The sequence below is a fragment of the Musca domestica genome, unplaced genomic scaffold (genome assembly GCF_030504385.1).
Source record: "Musca domestica strain aabys unplaced genomic scaffold, Musca_domestica.polishedcontigs.V.1.1 50, whole genome shotgun sequence".
Classification (NCBI taxonomy): Eukaryota; Metazoa; Arthropoda; class Insecta; order Diptera; family Muscidae; genus Musca; species Musca domestica.
Genome location: NW_026712347.1, coordinates 6,948,280 through 6,969,506, shown reverse-complemented (window position 1 = coordinate 6,969,506; position 21,227 = coordinate 6,948,280). Strand labels below are relative to the sequence as shown.

The 21,227-nt window shown below is 34.3% G+C and overlaps 1 protein-coding gene across 2 annotated transcripts in view; it reads right to left on the bottom strand.

Annotated features, from left to right (window-relative positions):
• Nucleotides 1–18,700, bottom strand: part of LOC101900916 (triple functional domain protein) — a 46,267-nt gene extending 27,567 nt beyond the window's left edge. Inside the window, exons 1-3 of one of the 2 annotated variants that reach the window (XM_059128451.1) lie at nucleotides 18,050–18,699; nucleotides 14,712–14,951; nucleotides 10,903–11,236 (exon numbers count right to left, since the gene is read on the bottom strand). In XM_059128451.1, coding sequence (XP_058984434.1) covers nucleotides 10,903–11,236; nucleotides 14,712–14,951; nucleotides 18,050–18,402 — 927 coding nt within the window. In that variant the 5' untranslated portion in view covers nucleotides 18,403–18,699. Of the gene's footprint in view, nucleotides 1–10,902; nucleotides 11,237–14,711; nucleotides 14,952–18,049 lie in introns of both variants that reach the window. The other variant, XM_059128452.1, reaches the window with a different exon arrangement.
• Between the last annotated feature and the right edge of the window lie 2,527 nt (nucleotides 18,701–21,227).

Below are 21,227 nucleotides of genomic sequence, written 5' to 3'. Positions count from 1 at the left end.
ATAACAAATCGGATGAACAATATATATGGGAGCTATAGCTATATCTGAACCGATTTCGATCAATATTGATTCAATATCGATTCTGGCATACTTATATTCAGGCCTAATTAGGTTGTATGTGCAAAATTTCATACTTTTCGGGCTGGTATTACAAGTTTGGTGCACAAAAAAAGCAAATCGGACGAAGATACATATGGGAGTTATATCTAAATTTTTACCGATTATCTCCAATTTCAATAGGGTACGTCCTTGGCCCAAACAAATATTGCTTGGAAAATTTCATCTTAATCGAATAATAAATGCGACCTGCATTTTGTTCACAAGAATGCATGAACAGACGGACTAAAAAGCATATATCGACTCAGAAAGTGATTCTATGAAGATTCTCAAAAGTAGCTATGGGTCTATCTCGCTTCCTTCTCCTTGTTACAAACAAATGCGCAAAGATATAATACCCTTAACACTACGTGGTGTAGGGTATAAGAAAAACAAACACTTATGCCAGCACTTATCATCAAGTGTTCACCCTTCTGTCTTTAATACACGTTGATCCGCAACGTAACCAACCAAACGTCAACATGTCATTAAACAAAAACGTACACACACACATAATTATTCCCATGTAGGTGTGTATGTTAATTTATAAAAACAAAAATTACTATAGATTGCTTAAATTTGCCAAAAAAAAAGAGACGAAACATGGCAAAGCCAAAAAGCAAGACAAACAAAAATTTAAGAATGCCATTTATCAAAATTATAGCCTAACAGCAGCAGCACCAGCACCGACCATCAAACCAAAAAAGAAAACAAAACACAACACTTCAGACAACGATCTTTTGCCGCTGCTCAACAATTGCTGTTAACAAAAGAATTTTGTTGTGTGACGCTGCCGATATGAGTCACACGACGAAAGAACCACTGAACCAACAAAATCACAAACTTGGCCGAAAAATATTAAACCAAAAGCAAACCCAACAACAAGAAGAACAATTTGACGTTTCGAACATGCTCGCACTCACACACTCGTCAGGGGAAAGAATAACAAATCGCCTTAACAATTTGTTGTTAATATATGCCGGGCATTTTCTTTTTTGATTTTGTTATTAATAAATTATTCGTTAAATCGATAATGTAAATATTAAGCGAAAGTGGCATTTGAAGAATGAGAAAAAAAAATCGGGAAAAATTTACGTACTTATGGCTCATTTATTGTTACTTGAATAAATTTAGATTGGCATGAAACTGTTAGGGCTATGTAAGTCGACTTTCCATTAATCGACCTTTGGCGTTGATAAGACCACTTCACTAAGGTCGCACAGAAGACGAATTCAGGCCTTGCCCTGTAGGAAAGCTGGGGTTATGCGTCGCCATAACACCACTTTTATCTACTCCTTATGAGACATTGTCAACACTTTGCCTACAAGCTTTATTATACCCTAGACCATAATATGGAGAGTATATTAAGTTTGTCATTCCATATGTAACACCTCGAAATATACATTTCAGACCCCACAAAGTATATATATTTTTGTCCGATGTCCGTCCATCTGTCCCTCTGTAGAAATCACTCTAACTTCCGATCGAAATGAAGTAGGTTGATAAAATTCCACTCAAATGTACCGGCTGAGATGAAAAAACCGCAACCAAATTCAGACTGCTGTCATTTCTAAGCCACTCGTCCGACAGCTGTTGAAATTATTCCAGTGACAGCTCATTATATTGTTTACAAGCGCACAAAAGCATTTTGGTGAGAATTTCTCCAGAACATAAGTTATTCGTGATGGCATTCAAGCGTGATAGTGTGATTTCTTTATATTTGGCTGGAAAACCATAACTGGCTATCGTTAGAGCACTCCAGCATTTAAATGTGAATAAATCTTTTATGTATCATACTATCGCTCGTTACCGTAATACTGGTAGCCTAGCCCGACGTCAAGGAAGTGGACAGAAGAAAACAGCAACATCAGTAGAAGTGGTTCGAAAAGTAAAGAAGCTACTTGATCGATACCCACGACGCAGTAGTCGAAAAATGGCTCGGGAGCTTAACATATCACAATATTCCATTCGGCAAATATTGAAAAATGAGCTCGGGATAAAGCCATTAAAATTTCAAAAAGTGCAAGGACTTACACCGCAACAGAAGGAAAATAGACTCAAAAGAGCTAAAGATTTGCTTGGCTTGGCCGAAAGTGGTGAACTGCCGAATTTGGTTTTCTCCGATGAGAAAACATTCGTTGTCCAGCAGTTAGTAAACAAACGATATGACCGTGTTTACTTGCCAAAGAGGTCAGCTGAAAATGTGCACCTTCGGTTGGCCACCAGAACTCAAGCGCCAGCCATGGTGATGATGTGGGCCGCCACAACTGCCGATTAGCGCTCTCTGCTCGTATTAATCGACCGTGGCAACAGAATAAATACCGAATATGATCGCGAAAATATTGTGGAGGGTGTATTAAAGTCTTGGGCACGCAAACATTTTGGCCGCAGATCTTGGACATTCCAACAAGACTCAGCGCCATTGCACTCAGCACGCGCAACTCAAGAATGTTTCCAAAATGAGGTTCCTCGCTTCATTTCCAGCGCACAATGGGCACCAAAATCTACGGATACTAATCCATTGGACTATTGTGTCTGGAGTATTTTGGAAAGCAAGGCTGGCACTAAAAAATAGCAAAGTGTCGTTCACCTGAAGCAAGCGCTTCGCCGGGAATGGGCCAAAATACCGCAGAGCAGCATTCGGGCAGCCTGTGACGGTTTCATTGGCCATTTGAAGGCCATAATTCGTGCCAATGATGACCAATTCAAACAAATCTAAACTTATTCTAAAATTTGATGCTATTTCCAGCATTTTTTGCTTCATTCAATGAAATTTAAAAAAGTAAAAAATAATGGCGGTTGCCTTTGTTGCAGTTATTTTATCTCACCCTGTGTATATTCTTGATCAGCATAAAATTCTATGTCGATTTAGCGATGGCCATCAGTCTGTGGAAATCACTCTAGCTTCCGAACGAAATGAAGTAGTTTGATAAAATTTTACTCAAATGGAAATTATGTCTATATGTATATTATGTCTGCAGGACTTTTAGTATTGAAAATGGGCCATGTATGTCAACGTCTTCCTATGGCCCCCATATAACGGTACCTCCCGATATTTTGTGTTTTAATGATTTTATCGGCATTATTCACCGGAATTGTTTCAAATTTGCTTTATGAAGTTCGTAATGGATTCTACAGCCTATGACAGAAGATTGTCTGTGCAGGTCCACGTCTTCCTATGGCCCCCATATAAAGTACCTCCCGATATTCGGTATCTTGGTGATTTACGCGACATTATTAACCGGAATTCTTTCAAATTTGGTATTTAAAGCTCGCAATGGATACTACAGCCTATGACGGAGAATTGCCTGTACAGGTTCTCGCCTTCGTATATCCTCCAAATAATGGGAGATACCACTACTTTATTCGATATTTTGATAATTTTAGCTCATTAATCACCGGAATCATTTCAAATTTGTTATTTGAAGTTCGTAATGGATACTACAGCCTATGATAAAAAAATTGTGTGTGCAGGTCCACACCTTCGTATAGCCCCATATAACGGCACCTTCCACTATTCGGTATTTTCAAGTTTCGCATTTGAATATTTTAAAGGCTACGACAAAAGTTGCCTATTTTTAAGATTTTAACAGAATTTTTAACGGATTTTATTATTATTATTATTATTATTATTATTATTATTATTATTATTATTATTATTATTATTATTATTATTATTATTATTATTATTATTATTATTATTATTATTATTATTATTATTATTATTATTATTATTATTATTATTATTATTATTATTATTATTATTATTATTATTATTATTATTATTATTATTATTATTATTATTATTATTATTATTATTATTATTATTATTATTATTATTATTATTATTATTATTATTATTATTATTATTATTATTATTATTATTATTATTATTATTATTATTATTATTATTATTTTTTTGTTTTTTTTTTTTTTTTTTTGAAAATTGCTAATTTTTTCCCAAATAGTGGAGGATATTCAAAGTTCGGCCCGACCGAACTTACAGCTGTTTTACGTGTTAATTTTTAGACACGTTTTTAACACAGTTTGCCCTCTTTGATTCCCCATCAACCCTACACGTCTGTCAACAAAACTATAATTCATTTTATTTTATTTATCGAATTATTTCGCAGGTGTTTAATATCACCACAAATCCAGAAATTGAATTTTTATAGCATTTTGAAATAAAAGAAATAAAAAAACTTGCCTTCAATTCAAAAAAAACTCAAATTATAAATTCCAAACAAATCTCATTTGAATATTCAGGTTAAATAGTTGCGGCGTGTTGAAGTTTCGCTTGGCCGGCCTATATGCGTATGAAAGCCATTCAAAACTTGAAATTATTATTCCGGCTAAGATTTAATTCATCACTGACAGAAAACAAATAACAACAAATCAACCAACACTCTTTACACTTCGATGAGCGAGACAGGAATAAATCACACCTTATAGAAAAAGACGATGTCTTTTCGACAGGCAAATTTGTTTTGTGATTTCTTGTATGGTTTTGTATTTAGGGTGCGACCGAAATCCATCAAAATTCATGGAGATATTTTGAAAAAAATAAACAAACAACGAAATTTGACGGAATTAATGGATTATTTAATTGAGTGTAACGTAATTAGAAAGGCGATTTTTGTTTGTCTTCAATAAACCTAAGAATTTAATAACAACAAGTAAAAAAGCAGTAAGTTCGGCCGGGCCGAACATTGAATACCCTCCACCATTTGTAACGAATTTGGAATTATTTTCAAAAAATTACCATCCGCTAAAAATTGTGTTAAAATCTTAAAAATACCAAATATAGCCGGTATATTGGGGTCTATATGAAGACGTGGACCTGCATGGGCAACTGTTGTCATAAGCCATTATAATATTCAAATACGAAGCTTAAACAAAAATCGGTGAATAATGTGGCTATAAGCATCAAAATACCGAATTTTTGGAGGTAAAGATATATGGGGCTTATACGAAGACCAGGTCGTGCATAGAAAACATTCAGTCATAGGCTGTAGTTCCCATTACGAACTCTAAATACGAAATTTGAAACATCTCCGGTGAATAATGTCGCTAAAATCATTAAAATACCGAATATTCTGAGGTACCATTATATGGAGGCCATACGAAGACGCGAGCCTGCATACGCAATTTTTTTGTCACAGGCTGTAATACCCATTACGAATTTTAATTCGAAATTGAAAACAACTCCAGTTAGAAATGTCCCTAAAATCGACAACATATTGAATATCGGGAGGTACAATTATATGGGGGCTATACGGTATCGTGGACCTATTTGACAATTCTCTTGCAGGCGGTAAGGTACCCACAACGGACTCCTTGTGTGGATTTTCGGACATTTTCATTAAAAATGTAGCTCAAATCATAAAAATACCGAATGTCGGGAGGTACCGTTGTATGGGGGCTATACGATGTCGTGGACGTATATAGACAATTCTGTTTCTGGGGGTAAAGTACTCAAACGAAACTCCTTGTGTTAATTTTCGGACAAATCCATTGAAAAATATGGAGCAAATCTTAAAAATACCGAAAATCGGGGGTACCATTGTATGTGGGCTATACGATATCTCTTCCAGGGAAAATGAACTCAGAAGGAACTCCTTTTATTGATTTTCAGGGAATTTCATTGAAAAATTTAGCTACAATCATCAAAGTACCGAATATGCGGAGGTACCGTTATATGGGAGCTATATGGTATCGTGGACCCATGTAGCCCATCTTCGAACTTGACCTGCCTGCAGACAAAAGACTGTTCTGTGCAAAATTTTAGCTATATTTATACGTTTTAACCGTAGCCTGATTAATACAGATGGACGGACTTGGCTAAATCGTCTTAGAAATTCTTAGAATAAGTTTAGATTTGTTCGAATTGGTCACCTTTGGCACGAATTATGACCTTCAAACAGCCAATGAAACCGTCACACGCTGCCCGAATATTGCTCTGCGGTATTTTGGCCCATTCCCGGCAAAGCGCTTGCTTGAGGTGATCGACATTTGGTATTTTTTAGTGCCAACCTTGCTTTCCAAAATGCTCCGGACACAATAGTCCAACGGATTGGTATCCGTAGATTTTGGTGGCCATTGTGCGCTTTAGATAAAGCGAGAAACCTCGTTTTGTAACCAATCTTGGGTGGCGCGTGCTGAGTGCGATGGTGCTGAGTCCTGTTGGAATGCCCAGAGCCTGCGGCCACCATGTTTGCGTGCCCAAGGCTTTAATATACCCTTCAAAATATTTTCGCGATAATATTCTGATGCCACGGTCGAATAATACGAGCGGAAAGCGAACATCGGCTTTTATGGCGGCCCACTCCATCACCATGGCCGGCGCTTGAGTTCTGGTGGCCAATCGAATGTGCATATTTTCAGCTGACCTCTTTGATAAGTAAAGACGATCATTTTGTTTGTTTACAAACTGCTGGACAACGAATGTTTTCTCATCGGAGAAAACCAAATTCGGCAGTTCACCACTTTCGGCCATGCGAAGCAACTCTTTAGCTCTTTTTTTCTGTTGCGGTGTAAGTTCTTGCACTTTTTAGAATTCCAATGGCTTTACTCCGAGCTCATTTTTCAATATTTGTCGAATGGAATATTGCGATATGATCAGCTCACGAGCCACATTTCCGCCACTGCGTCGCGGGTATCGATCAAGTCGCTTCTTTACTTTTCGCACCATTTCTGTTGATGTTGCTGTTTTCTTCCGTCCGCTTCCTTGACGTCGGGCTACGCTACCAGTATCACTAGTATCAGTAACGAGCGATGGTACGAGACACCAAAGATTTATTCACATTTAAATGCTGGAGTGCTCTAACGATAGCCACTTGTGGGTTTCCAGCCAAATATAAAGAAATCACACTATCACGCATGAATTCCATCACGAATAACTTTTTTCTGGAAAATTCTCACCAAAATGCTCTTGTAAACAATATAATGAGCTGTCACTGGAAAAATTTTAACAGCTGTCGGGCGAGTGGCTTGGAAATGACAGCAGTCTGAAGATGGTTGCAGTTTTGTCATCTCACTCTGTATATACTGTGTTATGTCTAAAATTATTATTTCGATGAATGACGAACTTAATATACTCTCCATACTACATGTGTATGGTGGAGGGTAGAAAAATAATTTGTAAATATTGGGATTAAATTACCCGAAAGATTAATATCAAAGATTAAGAGGTTACACGTCTGTTCAAAAAGTGTTTTTTTTTTTATTTGATACTAAAACGTGGAATTGGTGGCTCATTCCCAGGCTTCGTATCCAATGACTTCTCTGTGTTCCCGCCAGACCGTTTTTATTGACAAATTCTTTATATTTACATTCGTAATACTTTTCCAAATAAAAAGCAATCGCATGCAAATACCATAATTGGCGCCCAACCAAAGAACCCCTTTTTATTTACTCTCTGATAAGTTCTCTTGCCAATCCCCATAATTCCGAAATCCATATATAATGGATCCTCGTCATTTTGTTATTTATAGCTGGAGACGAAAGCGTCACTGTTTTCCATGACGACAATAATGTTATCGACGTTATACTCTGACTAACTTCGTTGACTGATAATGGCAGCAACAGCGTAGATTCCCGTAATTTCTATTAATTCTATTAATATTCATTAGCGGTCGTTCTCACCACCGCTGACAATAGAAACAAAATAAAAACACAATAAATTTTGAGTTTAATGCATATTCTTAAGAGGGAATTCGATTGTTATGCCGCAGTCGCCGATAAAGGAAATCAAGACGACAGCTGCTGCCGTGGCTGCTACTCATTATCAAGTGGCGAAAGATGATTTCAATAATCCATTATCATGGCCATTTGGACTCTGGGACAAGTGAGGTGGTATAAGGTGAGTTATTTGCTTTGGAAGCATATATCAGATGTTGATTTGCATAATGAAACAGTGTTGCCATTTGTCGGATTTTTTAAACTTCACGCCATACTGTACTACGGGAGAAAAAGTTGGTCAGTTTTCATGCTCTACGCCGCACAATGTTTCAGGATCGTTTTTCCCGGTGAAATTCTGCGATTTTGAACGGTTGAAGAGACGAACCAGTTCAAATAAACTATTCTGCGAAAGGAGTGATCGGATCTAGATGCAATTTTATCTATCTTGTTCCTTTTGCCTATCTCGTTCCGTTTGTCTATCTTGTTCTTTTGCCTGTCTAGTTCTCATACTACAACCTGTTTCTTAAATTTTATTATATTATCGTTGTTGTATTTCCGGATGCCGCATTGTAAAATAAACAAGTAAAAAAGAAGCAAGTTCGTCCGGGCCGAACTTTTTATACCCTCCACCATTTGGACGAAGCTTGAAAATTTTTAAAAAATTCCGTCGAAAAATACCTCTCAAATGAAAACTGCTATATGGGGGTTATACGAATACGTGGTCCTGCATAAATATTTTGTGTCATAGCATGTAGTAACGGTTCCGAACTTTATATTCGAAATTTGAAACAATTCCGGTGAATAATGTCCCAAAAATCATGAAAATACCGAATACCTGGGGGTATCGTAATGTGAGCGCTATACTAAAACGTGAACCTATTTCGACAGGGGACAAATTTCTCACAAGGAACTTCTTGTGTGAATTTTCAGACAAATCCACTGAAAAATGTGGCTAAAATCAGCAAAATAACGAATATCGGGAGGTGCCATTATACGGTTGATATACGATATCGTAGACCTATATAGACAATTCTATTTCAGGAGTAAAGTACTCACAAAGAACTCCTTGCGAAGAATTTCAGACAATTCCATTGAAAAATGTGGCTAGAATAATTAAAATGCCGAATATTCGGTGTGACCGTTATGTGGGGGCTATACGATATTGTGGAGCGTATAGCCCATCTTCGAACTTGACCTGCTTGCAGACAAAAGACAGATCTGTGTAAAATTTTTGCTTCCTATCTTAATTCATTTTGACTGTAGCGTTATTACAACAGGCGGACAGACAGGCGGACATACGGACGGACGGGCGGACTAATATATCCCCCCCCCATGTATGGTGGAGGGTATAATGAATCTCTGTCATAACATTCAGCCCAGACCGTCCGTCCCCCTGTTGTAATCACCTTAGAGTCAAAACGAATTAATAAAGGACTTTAGCGACAATATTCACCGGAATTTTTTAAAATTTGGTATTTGAAGTTTGCAATGGTTACTTTACCCTAGGATGGAAAATTTTCTACGCAGGTCCACTTTTTCGCATAGCCCCCTTCCGATATTCAACATTTTTAATCAGATTTGTTTCAAATTTTCTATACATTCCTAATAGGTACTACCATCTATGACTGAAAATTGCTCATGCAGGTCCTTGTCTTCTCCATATTTTTTCTAGCGACATTATTCACAGGTATCGTTTGAAATTTGATATTTGAAGTTCGTAATGGATACTTCAGCCTAAGACAGAAAATTGTCTGTGCAGGTCCGGTTCTACGTATAGCCCCCATACCTTCCGATATTCGGTATTTTGATGATTTTAGCGACATTATTCACCGGAATTGTTTCAAATTTGGTATTTGAAGTTTGCAATGGATACTCCTGACAGAAAATTGTCTGTACAGATCCACGTCTTCGTATAGGCCCAATATATCAATACCTCCCGATATTCGGTATTTTTAAGATTTTAACAGAATTTTTAATGAATTTTTTTTAAATTGTCAAATTCGTTCCAAATAGTGGAGGGTATTCAAAGTTCGACCCGGCCGAACTTACAGCTTTTTCACTTGTTTTTAATAATATTGATTTAAATCTTTTCTTGATATATAATGGAAATAAAAATTTCCTTTCTTTGGTGAGTTGTAGAGGAATTTAATGAAGAATATTTTTGTCTTTGAAATCATCCTCCTAAAATGATGCTTTGTGGGAGAATTTTGCATAAATTCGCATGAAATAAGGCTTTAACCCTAAAATGTTTTTTACTAATTATGAATTTCTGCGATTTATGTAAGATTTAGACTTTTGATGTCTTTTGGAACCTATAGTAGAATTTCATGGCAAATAATTGTGTAGAATATAGTAACTTGCTAGGATCTGGTTTAAAGGTAGTTTTCAACCATATTTTGAAAATTTTCAAAAAAAAATGAGAAAGAAGGGAGCATTTTTCTATTTAGGTTACTTTGCCTTCTAAATATTCAAAACTCCGATACACATGTCTTCTATTTTTAGCTCTATTTCCATAATCTCTGGGATTTTTCCTGTAGTTATCGAAAATAGAAATTGAATTTTGTTCCACAGTGTAATCACAACTCTTGTAAAATGTAAAGTGATTGAAATATTTTATCTAATATCAAGAGGAAATTATAAATTGTCGTAGACTCAGGCTACATATCTGTCGGCAAACCAACTGATACTTTCTGTCTCTGTTAAATTTAATTCAAAAGATATAACAAAACTTTGCCATCGGACTTCAATTTATTATTGGCGCCATTTTTTATCTAAAACCTTAATTAATTACCTTAATTTTTTTATCTTCTAAAGAAAAAAGGTAAAGCAACGATAATGTTTTATATACATTTCTATAAGTAACGAAACATGAATATCTACAAAAAAAATTCACACGTTTTCATTTGATGACTTCCTCTATCGAGGCAACAGGTGTTCTAAACACATCCCAACACACATATATGCCTCGGCAATATATGTATCCAGCAAATATAAATACATAAAATAAATATGAAAATAATATTTTTTTCTTCTTCTATAAACAACGACAGCAGCTTTGTTTAAAAATAATAAACAAAAAACAAATATTATTTTTTTATTCCATTTCACATTAACAAACATACTTACATCGATATATGATGTCATCTCATCAAACATTGTCTTCAAATCCCGCTGATTGCCCAGCATCAGCGGCAGTATTTGTTTCTCGTGCAAATCCAAGATCTCTTTAATATTGCCCAGCAATTGTTGTTTCTTATCTTCACCGCGCAGCGATTCAGGCAACTTGTCGTATTTATCCAAGTTGCCATAGTTTTGAAGGCCCTTCTTCAGATTGTTGATGTAGTTGCCCTCCGTTTGGAGTAGCTCATCGATGATGTAGCTGATTTTATTCGACGAATAGATTTCAGTGTGATCACAGGGCAGAAGGTTCTCCAACGATATGGTATCCTCATCTTCGTGACTGGTGGGGATTTTTTTGTTTGGGGGAAAGACAAGGAGAGATATAGAGAAAAAATATAAAGTTATGAGAGTGAGGAGCTTGAGAGGTAAATTGAAATAGGGTGACCAGACATATTGCAAATTTTTTTAAACGGAGAAAAATTAAATAGACAATGTCGGATCAAGTAAATTCCATTTTTTTTCAATAATTACAGGAAAAATCGAAGAGATTAGGAATATAGAGCCGAATTTTGAATACCCTCCACCATTTGGAATGAATTAGGAAATTTTCAAAAAAAAAATTAAATCCGTTAAAAATTCTGAAAAAAAATCTTAGAAATACCGAATGTAACCGTTATATTGGCGTCTATACGAAGACGTGGACCTGCAGAGGTAACTTTTGTCATAATCCCATACAACATTTAAATACAAAACTTCAAAAAAATCCAGTGAAATATGTATCTAAATCATTAAAATACCGAGTATAGGTAGGTATCGTTATATTAGGGCTATACGAAGACCTGGACCTGCATAAACAATTTTCTATCACAGGCTGTAGCACCAATTAGGAACTCTTGAACATGTGGCCTATACGAAAACCTGGACCTGCATAGACAATTTTCTGTGATATACTGTAGTTCCCATTACGAATTCTAAATACGAAATTTGAAACAACTCCGGTGAGTAATGTCCGTAAAATCGTCAAAATATCGAATACCCTTGCATGTGGGCTATACGGTATCTTGGACCTATATATAAATTTCTCTTACAGGAGATTAAATGCTGAGAAAGAACTTCTAACATGGATTTTCATTGAAAACTGTAGCTAAAATCACCAAAAATACCGAACACAGGGAGGGGATATACCGTTATATGGAGGATACACGATATCGTAAAGTAAATTAAAGTAGTCGCAAAGAACTCCTTTAGTAGATTTTCAGACATTTTCATTGTAAAATTTGGCTACAATCATGAAAATACCGCATATCGAGAGGTACCGTTACATAGCCCATCTTCGAGTTTGACCTGCCTGCAGACAAATGACTGATCTGTGCAACATTTTGGCTTCCTATCTATATTCGTTTTAAATCCATCATGATTACAGCAGGCGGACGGAAATGCAGGGCTAAATCGTCTTCGAATTTTACGCTGATCAAGTATATAAATATTTTGTTATGTCTAAAATTATTATTTCGAGGAGTTAAAACGAAATGACGAACTTAACATACCCTCCATACTCCATGTATGGTGGAGGGTATAAAATTATATATCGAAGCCGAGTTCCACCAAATAGAAACGTCCGACCCGGCTGATGTTAACCATTATTTGCACACTAAACCTGAAATCGGATTAGGGAGCAATATCCAATTCTAGATTGGATCGATCGATCGATTTTCATCAAATTTGATGTTCTTGCTTCTAGACTGAATTCGGTGGGATGTGCAAAAATTCAGGTTATTTGGGCCGATATTGGCCATTTGGTGAACAATTAACCCGAAATCGGTTGAAGATATATACGGGAACTATATCTACATTTGAACCGATTCTCACCAATAGGGTATAATTAATATTTCGATGAGTTACTAATGGAATGACGAACTTAATATACCCTCCATGTATGTATGGTATAGCCCCCACTCAATCAAATTGTCTGAAATTTCACACAAGGAGTTCCTTGTGAGTACTTTACCCCCTGAAAGAGAATTGTCTATATAGGTCCACAATATCGTATAGTCCCCATATAACGGTACACCCGATATTCGGTATTTTGATTATTTTAGCCACATTTTTTAACGGAATTGTTTGAAATTCTACACAAGGAGTTCCCTGTGAGCACTTTATCCCCTGGAAGATAATTGTCTATATAGGTCCACGATATCGTATAGTCCCCATATAACGGTACACCCCAATGTTCGGAATTGTCTGAAATTCTACACAAGAAGTTCTGTTTAGTTTTTTGAAAATTTCCTAATTCGTTTTAAATGGTAGTATTAAATTTAATAAAAATTCGGCCCGGTAGAACTTACTACTTTTTTTTTCTTGTTCTTTTTTTTGTGGTGATACCTGAAGTCATTGTTGAAATACCCCCTTAAATCCTTTAAAAGATAGTCGAAAACTGGACTGGAGAACTGGAGATATTTTATTATTATTATTATTATTATTATTATTATTATTATTATTATTATTATTATTATTGTTATTATTATTATTATTATTATTATTATTATTATTATTATTATTATTATTATTATTATTATTATTATTATTATTATTATTATTATTATTATTATTATTATTATTATTATTATTATTATTATTATTATTATTATTATTATTATTATTATTATTATTATTATTATTATTATTATTATATTATTATTATTATTATTATTATTATTATTATTATTATTATTATTATTATTATTATTATTATTATTATTATTATTATTATTATTATTATTATTATTATTATTATTATTATTATTATTATTATTATTATTATTATTATTATTATTATTATTATTATTATTATTATTATTATTATTATTATTATTATTATTATTATTATTATTATTATTATTATTATTATTATTATTATTATTATTATTATTATTATTATTATTATTATTATTATTATTATTATTATTATTATTATTATTATTATTATTATTATTATTATATTATTATTATTATTATTATTATTATTATTATTATTATTATTATTATTATTATTATTATTATTATTATTATTATTATTATTATTATTATTATTATTATTATTATTATTATATTATTATTATTATTATTATTATTATTATTATTATTATTATTATTATTATTATTATTATTATTATTATTATTATTATTATTATTATTATTATTATTATTATTATTATTATTATTATTATTATTATTATTATTAATATTATTATTATTATTATTATTATTATTATTATTATTATTATTAATTTTTTTTTTTAGTTCCTTTGTCACCTCTTATAATTAAAAAAAATGACCGCATCGATTATCGCCACTAATGACGTACACGCGTTCTACAAGGGGAACTACAAGTATCAGTTCATCTCACTATTATCAAGACTCCAAACCAATTTTTGATAAACATATTTATTAGATTTGAATATTTTATTGTTTATATTTATTTATTTATTTATTTTTTGTATTCTTTTTTTATTTTATTTATTTTTTTTTGGTCTCATTTTTACCATCTGGCCACCTTATTTCTCACATTACCATGTCCATTAACGAAAAAAAACTTAAGCACATAAAATATCTTTAAGCCATAATAAATGCACAATAAACTCAACCAATTTTGGAAAAAAGCAACGGCAGCAGCAACAAAATCCAATTCAATTAAAACAACATAAATGAGAAAATGTGCCAATAAATAAAATGCGATTTTTTATAAAAAAAAAATTAATAAAAATGAATACATACATAAATAAATAAACAGAAACAATATTTCAAATGCAACTTACTATTCATCACTCAAGTTATCGGGGTAACAGGACGTGATGGCCGTGGCAAAGTTGGGCAGTGAATATCCGGTGTTGCCATTGAAGAGATTTCCCATGGAATGGCGTATTGATAATGTTGGCGGTGTATGTGATGATGATGATGGCGTCGACGTGGACGAAGACGACGACGATGAGGAAGTCGGGGACGAAGACGATGGCAACTGCGTTGATGATGAAGACGAAGACGAAAAACATGAAACGCTGTGGTTTATGATGAATGCGTGCGTAGAACGTAGATCAAACATAACGAGCATGCAGGCGGAACGGAACGGAACAGGGACGTTCAAAACAAATAGAATCAAAAGAGGGAAGAACAAGAAAACAAAACAAGAAATGTTTATTTCACAAATATTATTTAACATTTATATTTCAATAAAAAATCAGAATTAATAAACAAATAAAAATTAAAAGAAATTTTATTGTCTGATGGACAGATGGAAAACTGGTTCCTGTTATTTAAAAATATGCGGTGCTACTTTGAATTTTGCGGTGCTACTTTGAAATTTTGTATAAAAAACATGGACCTACTTTTTCATTTTTCTATTATTTTATAAAGTTTTTTTTTTTGAAATGGTTTGAAAGTTATATCAAAATTAACAATTTTTTGGATCCGAAATTTTAATAAAACCCAAATATAAAAAAACGGACAATTATGGGGGCCCATAATGTATATATGTATGTTATTGACCCACTCGGATCCATAAATATTAGTCCAAAAATTAAATTTGCGAACAAAATTTTGCTTAATTTGATACTTTTTTATGGGGCTTTATATTTTCAGGTTGACTATTTCTTGGGGGTTGGGATAGGGTCAGAATAAAAGCCTATTATCATTAGAGATTTTCGCAAATCACTTATGAATTAGGTTAGGACAGGTCGAAGCCAATCATTTTCCCATGGCCATCGGTAACTTTTGAGCAATTTTTTTGAATACCTATCAGCACGACAGAGGCCGTAAATATAGGACAAATGCCAAAGAAAACATTTTTGCAGGACTTTATGGAATTATTAAAAAAAATAAAACAAAATGGATTTGTGACTATGGGGTCTTCCCAAATATATTATAGTGTTGTAGGGTATCACATGCTTGGGGCAAATGGTACAATGTTTGGTACATTTTAGTACGTTCCACATCGGCTTACTTCAAAGCTTCCAAGCCACTTCAGATTAATAATTAATTTATAGTAAAGAAATTTCCTAGTAAAAATGCAGGTTTCAGCTTTTCATAAACGTTATGGACCAATGGTACAATTTAGAACTTTATCGTACCTACCCAGTTTGAAGTTCAAAGATCCTAAAAAGCATTACAATTGACATCAACAAAGTCACATGTAAAAATATTTCGTACATTTTGGTACTTTGTGTAACTCTTTAGTACAATCTCACTTTATATTTGGTACCGTTTAGTACATTGCATACAAACTAAGTTCGAACTTCCCGAAATTCTTAAACCTTTCAAATTTGTTATGTACAAAGCCACGTGTAGAATTACATGCTTAGCACTTTATAAATGCTTTGGGCAAATAGAACAATGTTTGGTACATTTTAGTACATTTCACATCTGCTTACTTCAATGTTCCCAAGGCACTTCAAATCAATAAATTTATCATAAAGAAAGTCGAAACAAGTAAGAACTCAGGTTTCGGCTTTTCATAATCGTTAAGGACAGGTGCTATAAAATTTGGTACCTTTTAGTACTTTAGTACTTTTGAGATAATATTAGCCATTTGATTCACAATAAACCTGAAATCGGATAAAGATATATATGGGAGCTATATCCAAATCTGAACCGATTTTGACAAAATTTTAAACACTTTTTTCTGAGCTGTATCTGATATTTGGTACCAAATATCATTGTTGTGGAGCGCATATTACGCATTTGAGGGACTTCAACACCAAATCGGCTGAAACATATATATGGGAGCTATAGCTATATCTCGACCGATTTCCACCAAACTTAAAGGACTTATTTCTAGGATGAATTCACTCGGAATTGCCAAGATTCAGATCATTTGGGCTGGTATTAGCCATTTGGTGCACAATAAACCTGACATCGGGCAAAGATATATATGGGAGCTACATCCAAATCTGAACCGATCTTAAAGAAATTTTAGACACTTATTTCTGAATCGTATCTAATATCTGATACCCAAGGTCATTGTTGTGGACACATATCACGCATGTGAGGAACTTAGAACCCCAAATCGAATGAAACATATATATTGGAGCCAAAGCTATATCTGATCCGATTTTCGCCAAATTTGATGTACTTGCGTCTACACTGAATTTGGTCTATGAGCCAAAATTCAATTGATTTGAGCTGATATTGGCCATTTGGTACACAATTAACCAGAAATCGATTGAAGATATATATGGGAGCTACATCTAAATTTGAAACGATTTTTAACAATTTCAATAGGGTTCGTCCTTGGGCCAAAAACATATTGTTTGCAAAATTTCATCTCAATCCGATAATAAATGCGAAATGCATTTTGTTCATAAAAATACATGGACAGACGGAGGGACGGCGGAGAGACGGACTGGCATGCATAAATCGACTCAGAAAGTGATTCTTTGAAGATCCTCAAAAGTTACTAATGGTGTATCTCGCTTTGCTTCTCCATGATTCAGACAAATGCTCAATGGCATAATACCCTTGCCACAATGTGGTGCAGGGTATAAAAATGCCATGACGAAGTGTTGAGTACCTTTTGGAACTTCTATTGCCCTTTACAAAAAAGGTCCATGTTTTCATATAGACCACATAATAATTCAAATATTTTGCAACATTTTTCTAAGGAATTGGCTGTAATTTGGATTTCTCAAAATTTCAAAATTGTTTCAAATTTTAATAGTTATGTCTCCCACATGACGCTAGGTATACCCAAAATATAAATAGCAGTTCTCGCATTGATTTTTTTCCAGGTTTTGAAATCTCTAACAATTTTTTTAGTCAAACCACTTTTTTAAATCAGTAGCACCGTGCAGTTAAAAAATATTTTCCAAAAAAACACGATTTGAATGGCCACACGACGAGTTTTGAATACCAGTTTAGTTTTTTTTTCATAATTTATTGTTCTTTTAGACACAAACACACACACATAGAAAATATTTAAAAAAAAATTATCAAAAGAATTCCCCATAACAAATTTCAGGCATGCAATCGAACGTAGCGTGTCAAAGCAACCAAAATATTTCAAAAAAAAAAAACATTTTTTTCTTATCTCCAAACAGATGTTTTCAATTAAAACAACAAAAACAACCATAGAATTTCTATTCATTTTCAATTTGACACATACTTTTCACATTGTTCACTTTGTTGCTTTTGTAATTTGCCATTTTTTGTTGTTGGGGGTGGGGTGGCAGCCGGCGATGTCGCGCTTGTTGCTGTTGTCACTGGCGATGATGGCGATCTTTTATGCAAAATAGGAGGGGTCTTCTCAGCGACCTCTGTCCCGTTTTCATTTATTTTTAATAATTTCCTGAAATTGTCATCACCCACGACGGAGGCACAGTTATCCGTACAATCGACACTGCCCTTATCCTTTAAAGCCCACAGGGCATTCAAAATTTGCACCGCAATCAAAACCGCAAAGGTAAAACCGACGGTGACCAAATCGAAATAAGTCACATTCACCAAACCGTAAAACATTTTATTGTCGTTGCGTTTCTTTGACGTTATCTTTGAAAATGGATTATTATTTTTTATTCTTTTATTTGAAATTTTTTTATTATAAAAATTCTATTCAATTTTAATTTTATCAAATCATATTATCATTTCTATTGTCGCTGGCATTTAAAATAATTTTATGATATTTTGCCATTAACAACAATTTTTATTATATTCTCTTTTTTTTTGCAATTTGAATATTTGATTATCAACAGAATTTTTGTTATTTTTTCTATTAATTTTTTAACACCCGCGCCATATTATATCTCTCAACCGGAATCGCGCTCAATATCAACTGAACTAAACCCCAAACGATCAAGCATTTGATTTAGCAAAGCTTTTTTCTGTCCCAGCAAAGCACACACAAACCAAACATTGCTGTGTTGTTTGTTTTGAAAATGATGAGAAATGGGAGAGAGAGAGCAAGAGAATCAAACAATATGGGAGAAAGGGTTGCCAAGAAATCAACAATTTTTTATAAAATAAATATAAATTTAGAGAACTGTTTAAAGACAAGCGGTTCTATGGTATAAAAAAACATGGACCTATTTAAAAAAAGAGGAAAAAATTCCCCAAAAGGTACTAAATGCCGTGTCTTTGTATTTAGTGAGCATATAAAGCTATATCTTGGGAAATTTGCAATTGAGGTTACAGTTGGATTGAAGCAGTGAAATTAGCATGGAACATTGACCTATTTGAAAAAAAGGAGAAAAAAACCCAAAAAGGCACGAAACGCTTTGTCTTTGTATTTAGCGACCAGATAAAGCTATACATTCGGAAATGGATAGAGACAGTGTGATACGTCCGCATTTTTTGAAAATTCGTACTAAAATGACACAAAAATGCTGCGGTATGTTTTATTTAGCGAACGAAACACATTTCTATCGAGATCAAGAAAATCAACCAATATGGGAGAGAGTTGCCAAGAAATCAACATAAATGTTGGTAATTGTTTTATAAATAAACATAAAATTTCACAACTTATATATAGAAAAGGGTGAGATGAAAAAACTTCAATCAACTTCAGACTGCTTTTATTTCTAAGCCACTCGTTCGACAGCTGTTAAAATTATTCTACTGATAGCTCATTAGATTGTTTACAAGCGTACAAAAGCAATTTGGTGAGAATTTTCCAGAAAATATGTTATTCGTAATGGAATTCAAGCGTGATATTGTGATTTCTTTATATTTGGCTGGAAAACCACAAGTGGCTATCGTTAGAGCACTCCAGCAATTAAATGTGAATAAATCTTTTGTGTCTCATACCATCGCTCGTTAACGTGATACAGATAGCGGAGCCCGACTTCAAGGAAGTGGACGGAAGAAACCAGCAACATCAGCAGAAATGATTCAAAAAGTAAATAAGTGACTTGATCGAAACCCACGTCGCAGTGGCCGAAAAATGGCTTGTGAGCTGAACATATCGCAATATTCCATTCGCTTGGCCGAAAGTGGTGAACTGCCGAATTTGGTTTTCTCCGATGAGAAAACATTCGTTGTCCAGAAGTTTGTAAACAAACAAAATGATCGTGTTTACTTGCCATAGAGGCCAGCTGAAATATGCACCTTCGGTTGGCCACCAGAACTCAAGCGCCGGTCATGCAGAAGAAATGTCGAATATTATCGCGAAAATATTCTGGAGGGTGTATTAAATCCTTGGGCACGCAAACCTTTTGGCCGCAGACCTTAAACACTCCAACATCGCACTCAGCACGCGCCACCCAAGAATGGTTACAAAATGAGGTTTCTCGCTTCATTTCCAGCGCACAATGGACACCAAAATCTCCGGATACCAATCCGTTGGACCATTGTGTCTGTGGTATTTTGGAAAGCAAGGTTGGTACTAAAAGATACCAAAGTGTCGATGACCTCAAGCAAGCGCTTCGCCGGGAATGGGCCAAAATACCGCAGAGCAACATTCGAGAAGCGTGGGACGGCTTCATTGGCCGTTTGAAGGCCATAATTCTTGCCAAAGGTGACCAATTCAAACAAATCTAAACTTATTCTAAAATTCGATGCATTTCCGACATTTTTTGCTTTCATTCAATAAAGTTTTAAAAAAAATGTGAAATTATGGCGTTTGACTTTATTGTAATTGTCTCAAAAGCCTTAGAAACATCGGACAACTTAAAAAGAAAGTACTACAATACCAAATATTGTACCATTGGTCCTGAGCGCTGATGAACATCCTAAACCCGAAATAAGTATAAAAAGGTACTAAATATTGTATCATTGGTGCTCAAAGATGAGGTCTCCAATGTGGAATAGAAGAGGATGTCTTCTATGAGATTGAAGATGAGTTCTTCTAAGTGGGATAGAAGACGATGTCTTCTAAGGGGTATAGATGACTAGGTATTCTATATGGGATAGAAATATGGTCATCTATGCGGGATAGAAGACAAGGTCTTCAATGTGGGGTAGAAGACGAAGTCTTCTATGTGGTATAGAAGACAAAGTCTTCAATGTGGGACAGAAGACGAGGCCTTCTATATGGGATAGAATACAAAGTCTTCAATGTGGAATCGAAGACGAGGTCTTCAATGTGGGATAGGAAACGAAGTCTTCCACGTGGGATAGAGAATGAGGTCTTCTAAGTGGGATAGAAAACGTGGTCTTCTGTGGAATAGAAGAAGAGGTCTTAAAAAGGAGATAGAAGACGATGTTTCCCATGAGGGATAGAAGACGAGGTCTTCTATGTGGGATAGAAGACGAGGTTTTCTATGTGGGATAGATGACAGGGTCTTCTATGTGGGATAGAAGAAAAGGTCTTTTATGGGATAGAATATCAGGTCTTCTATGGGATAGAA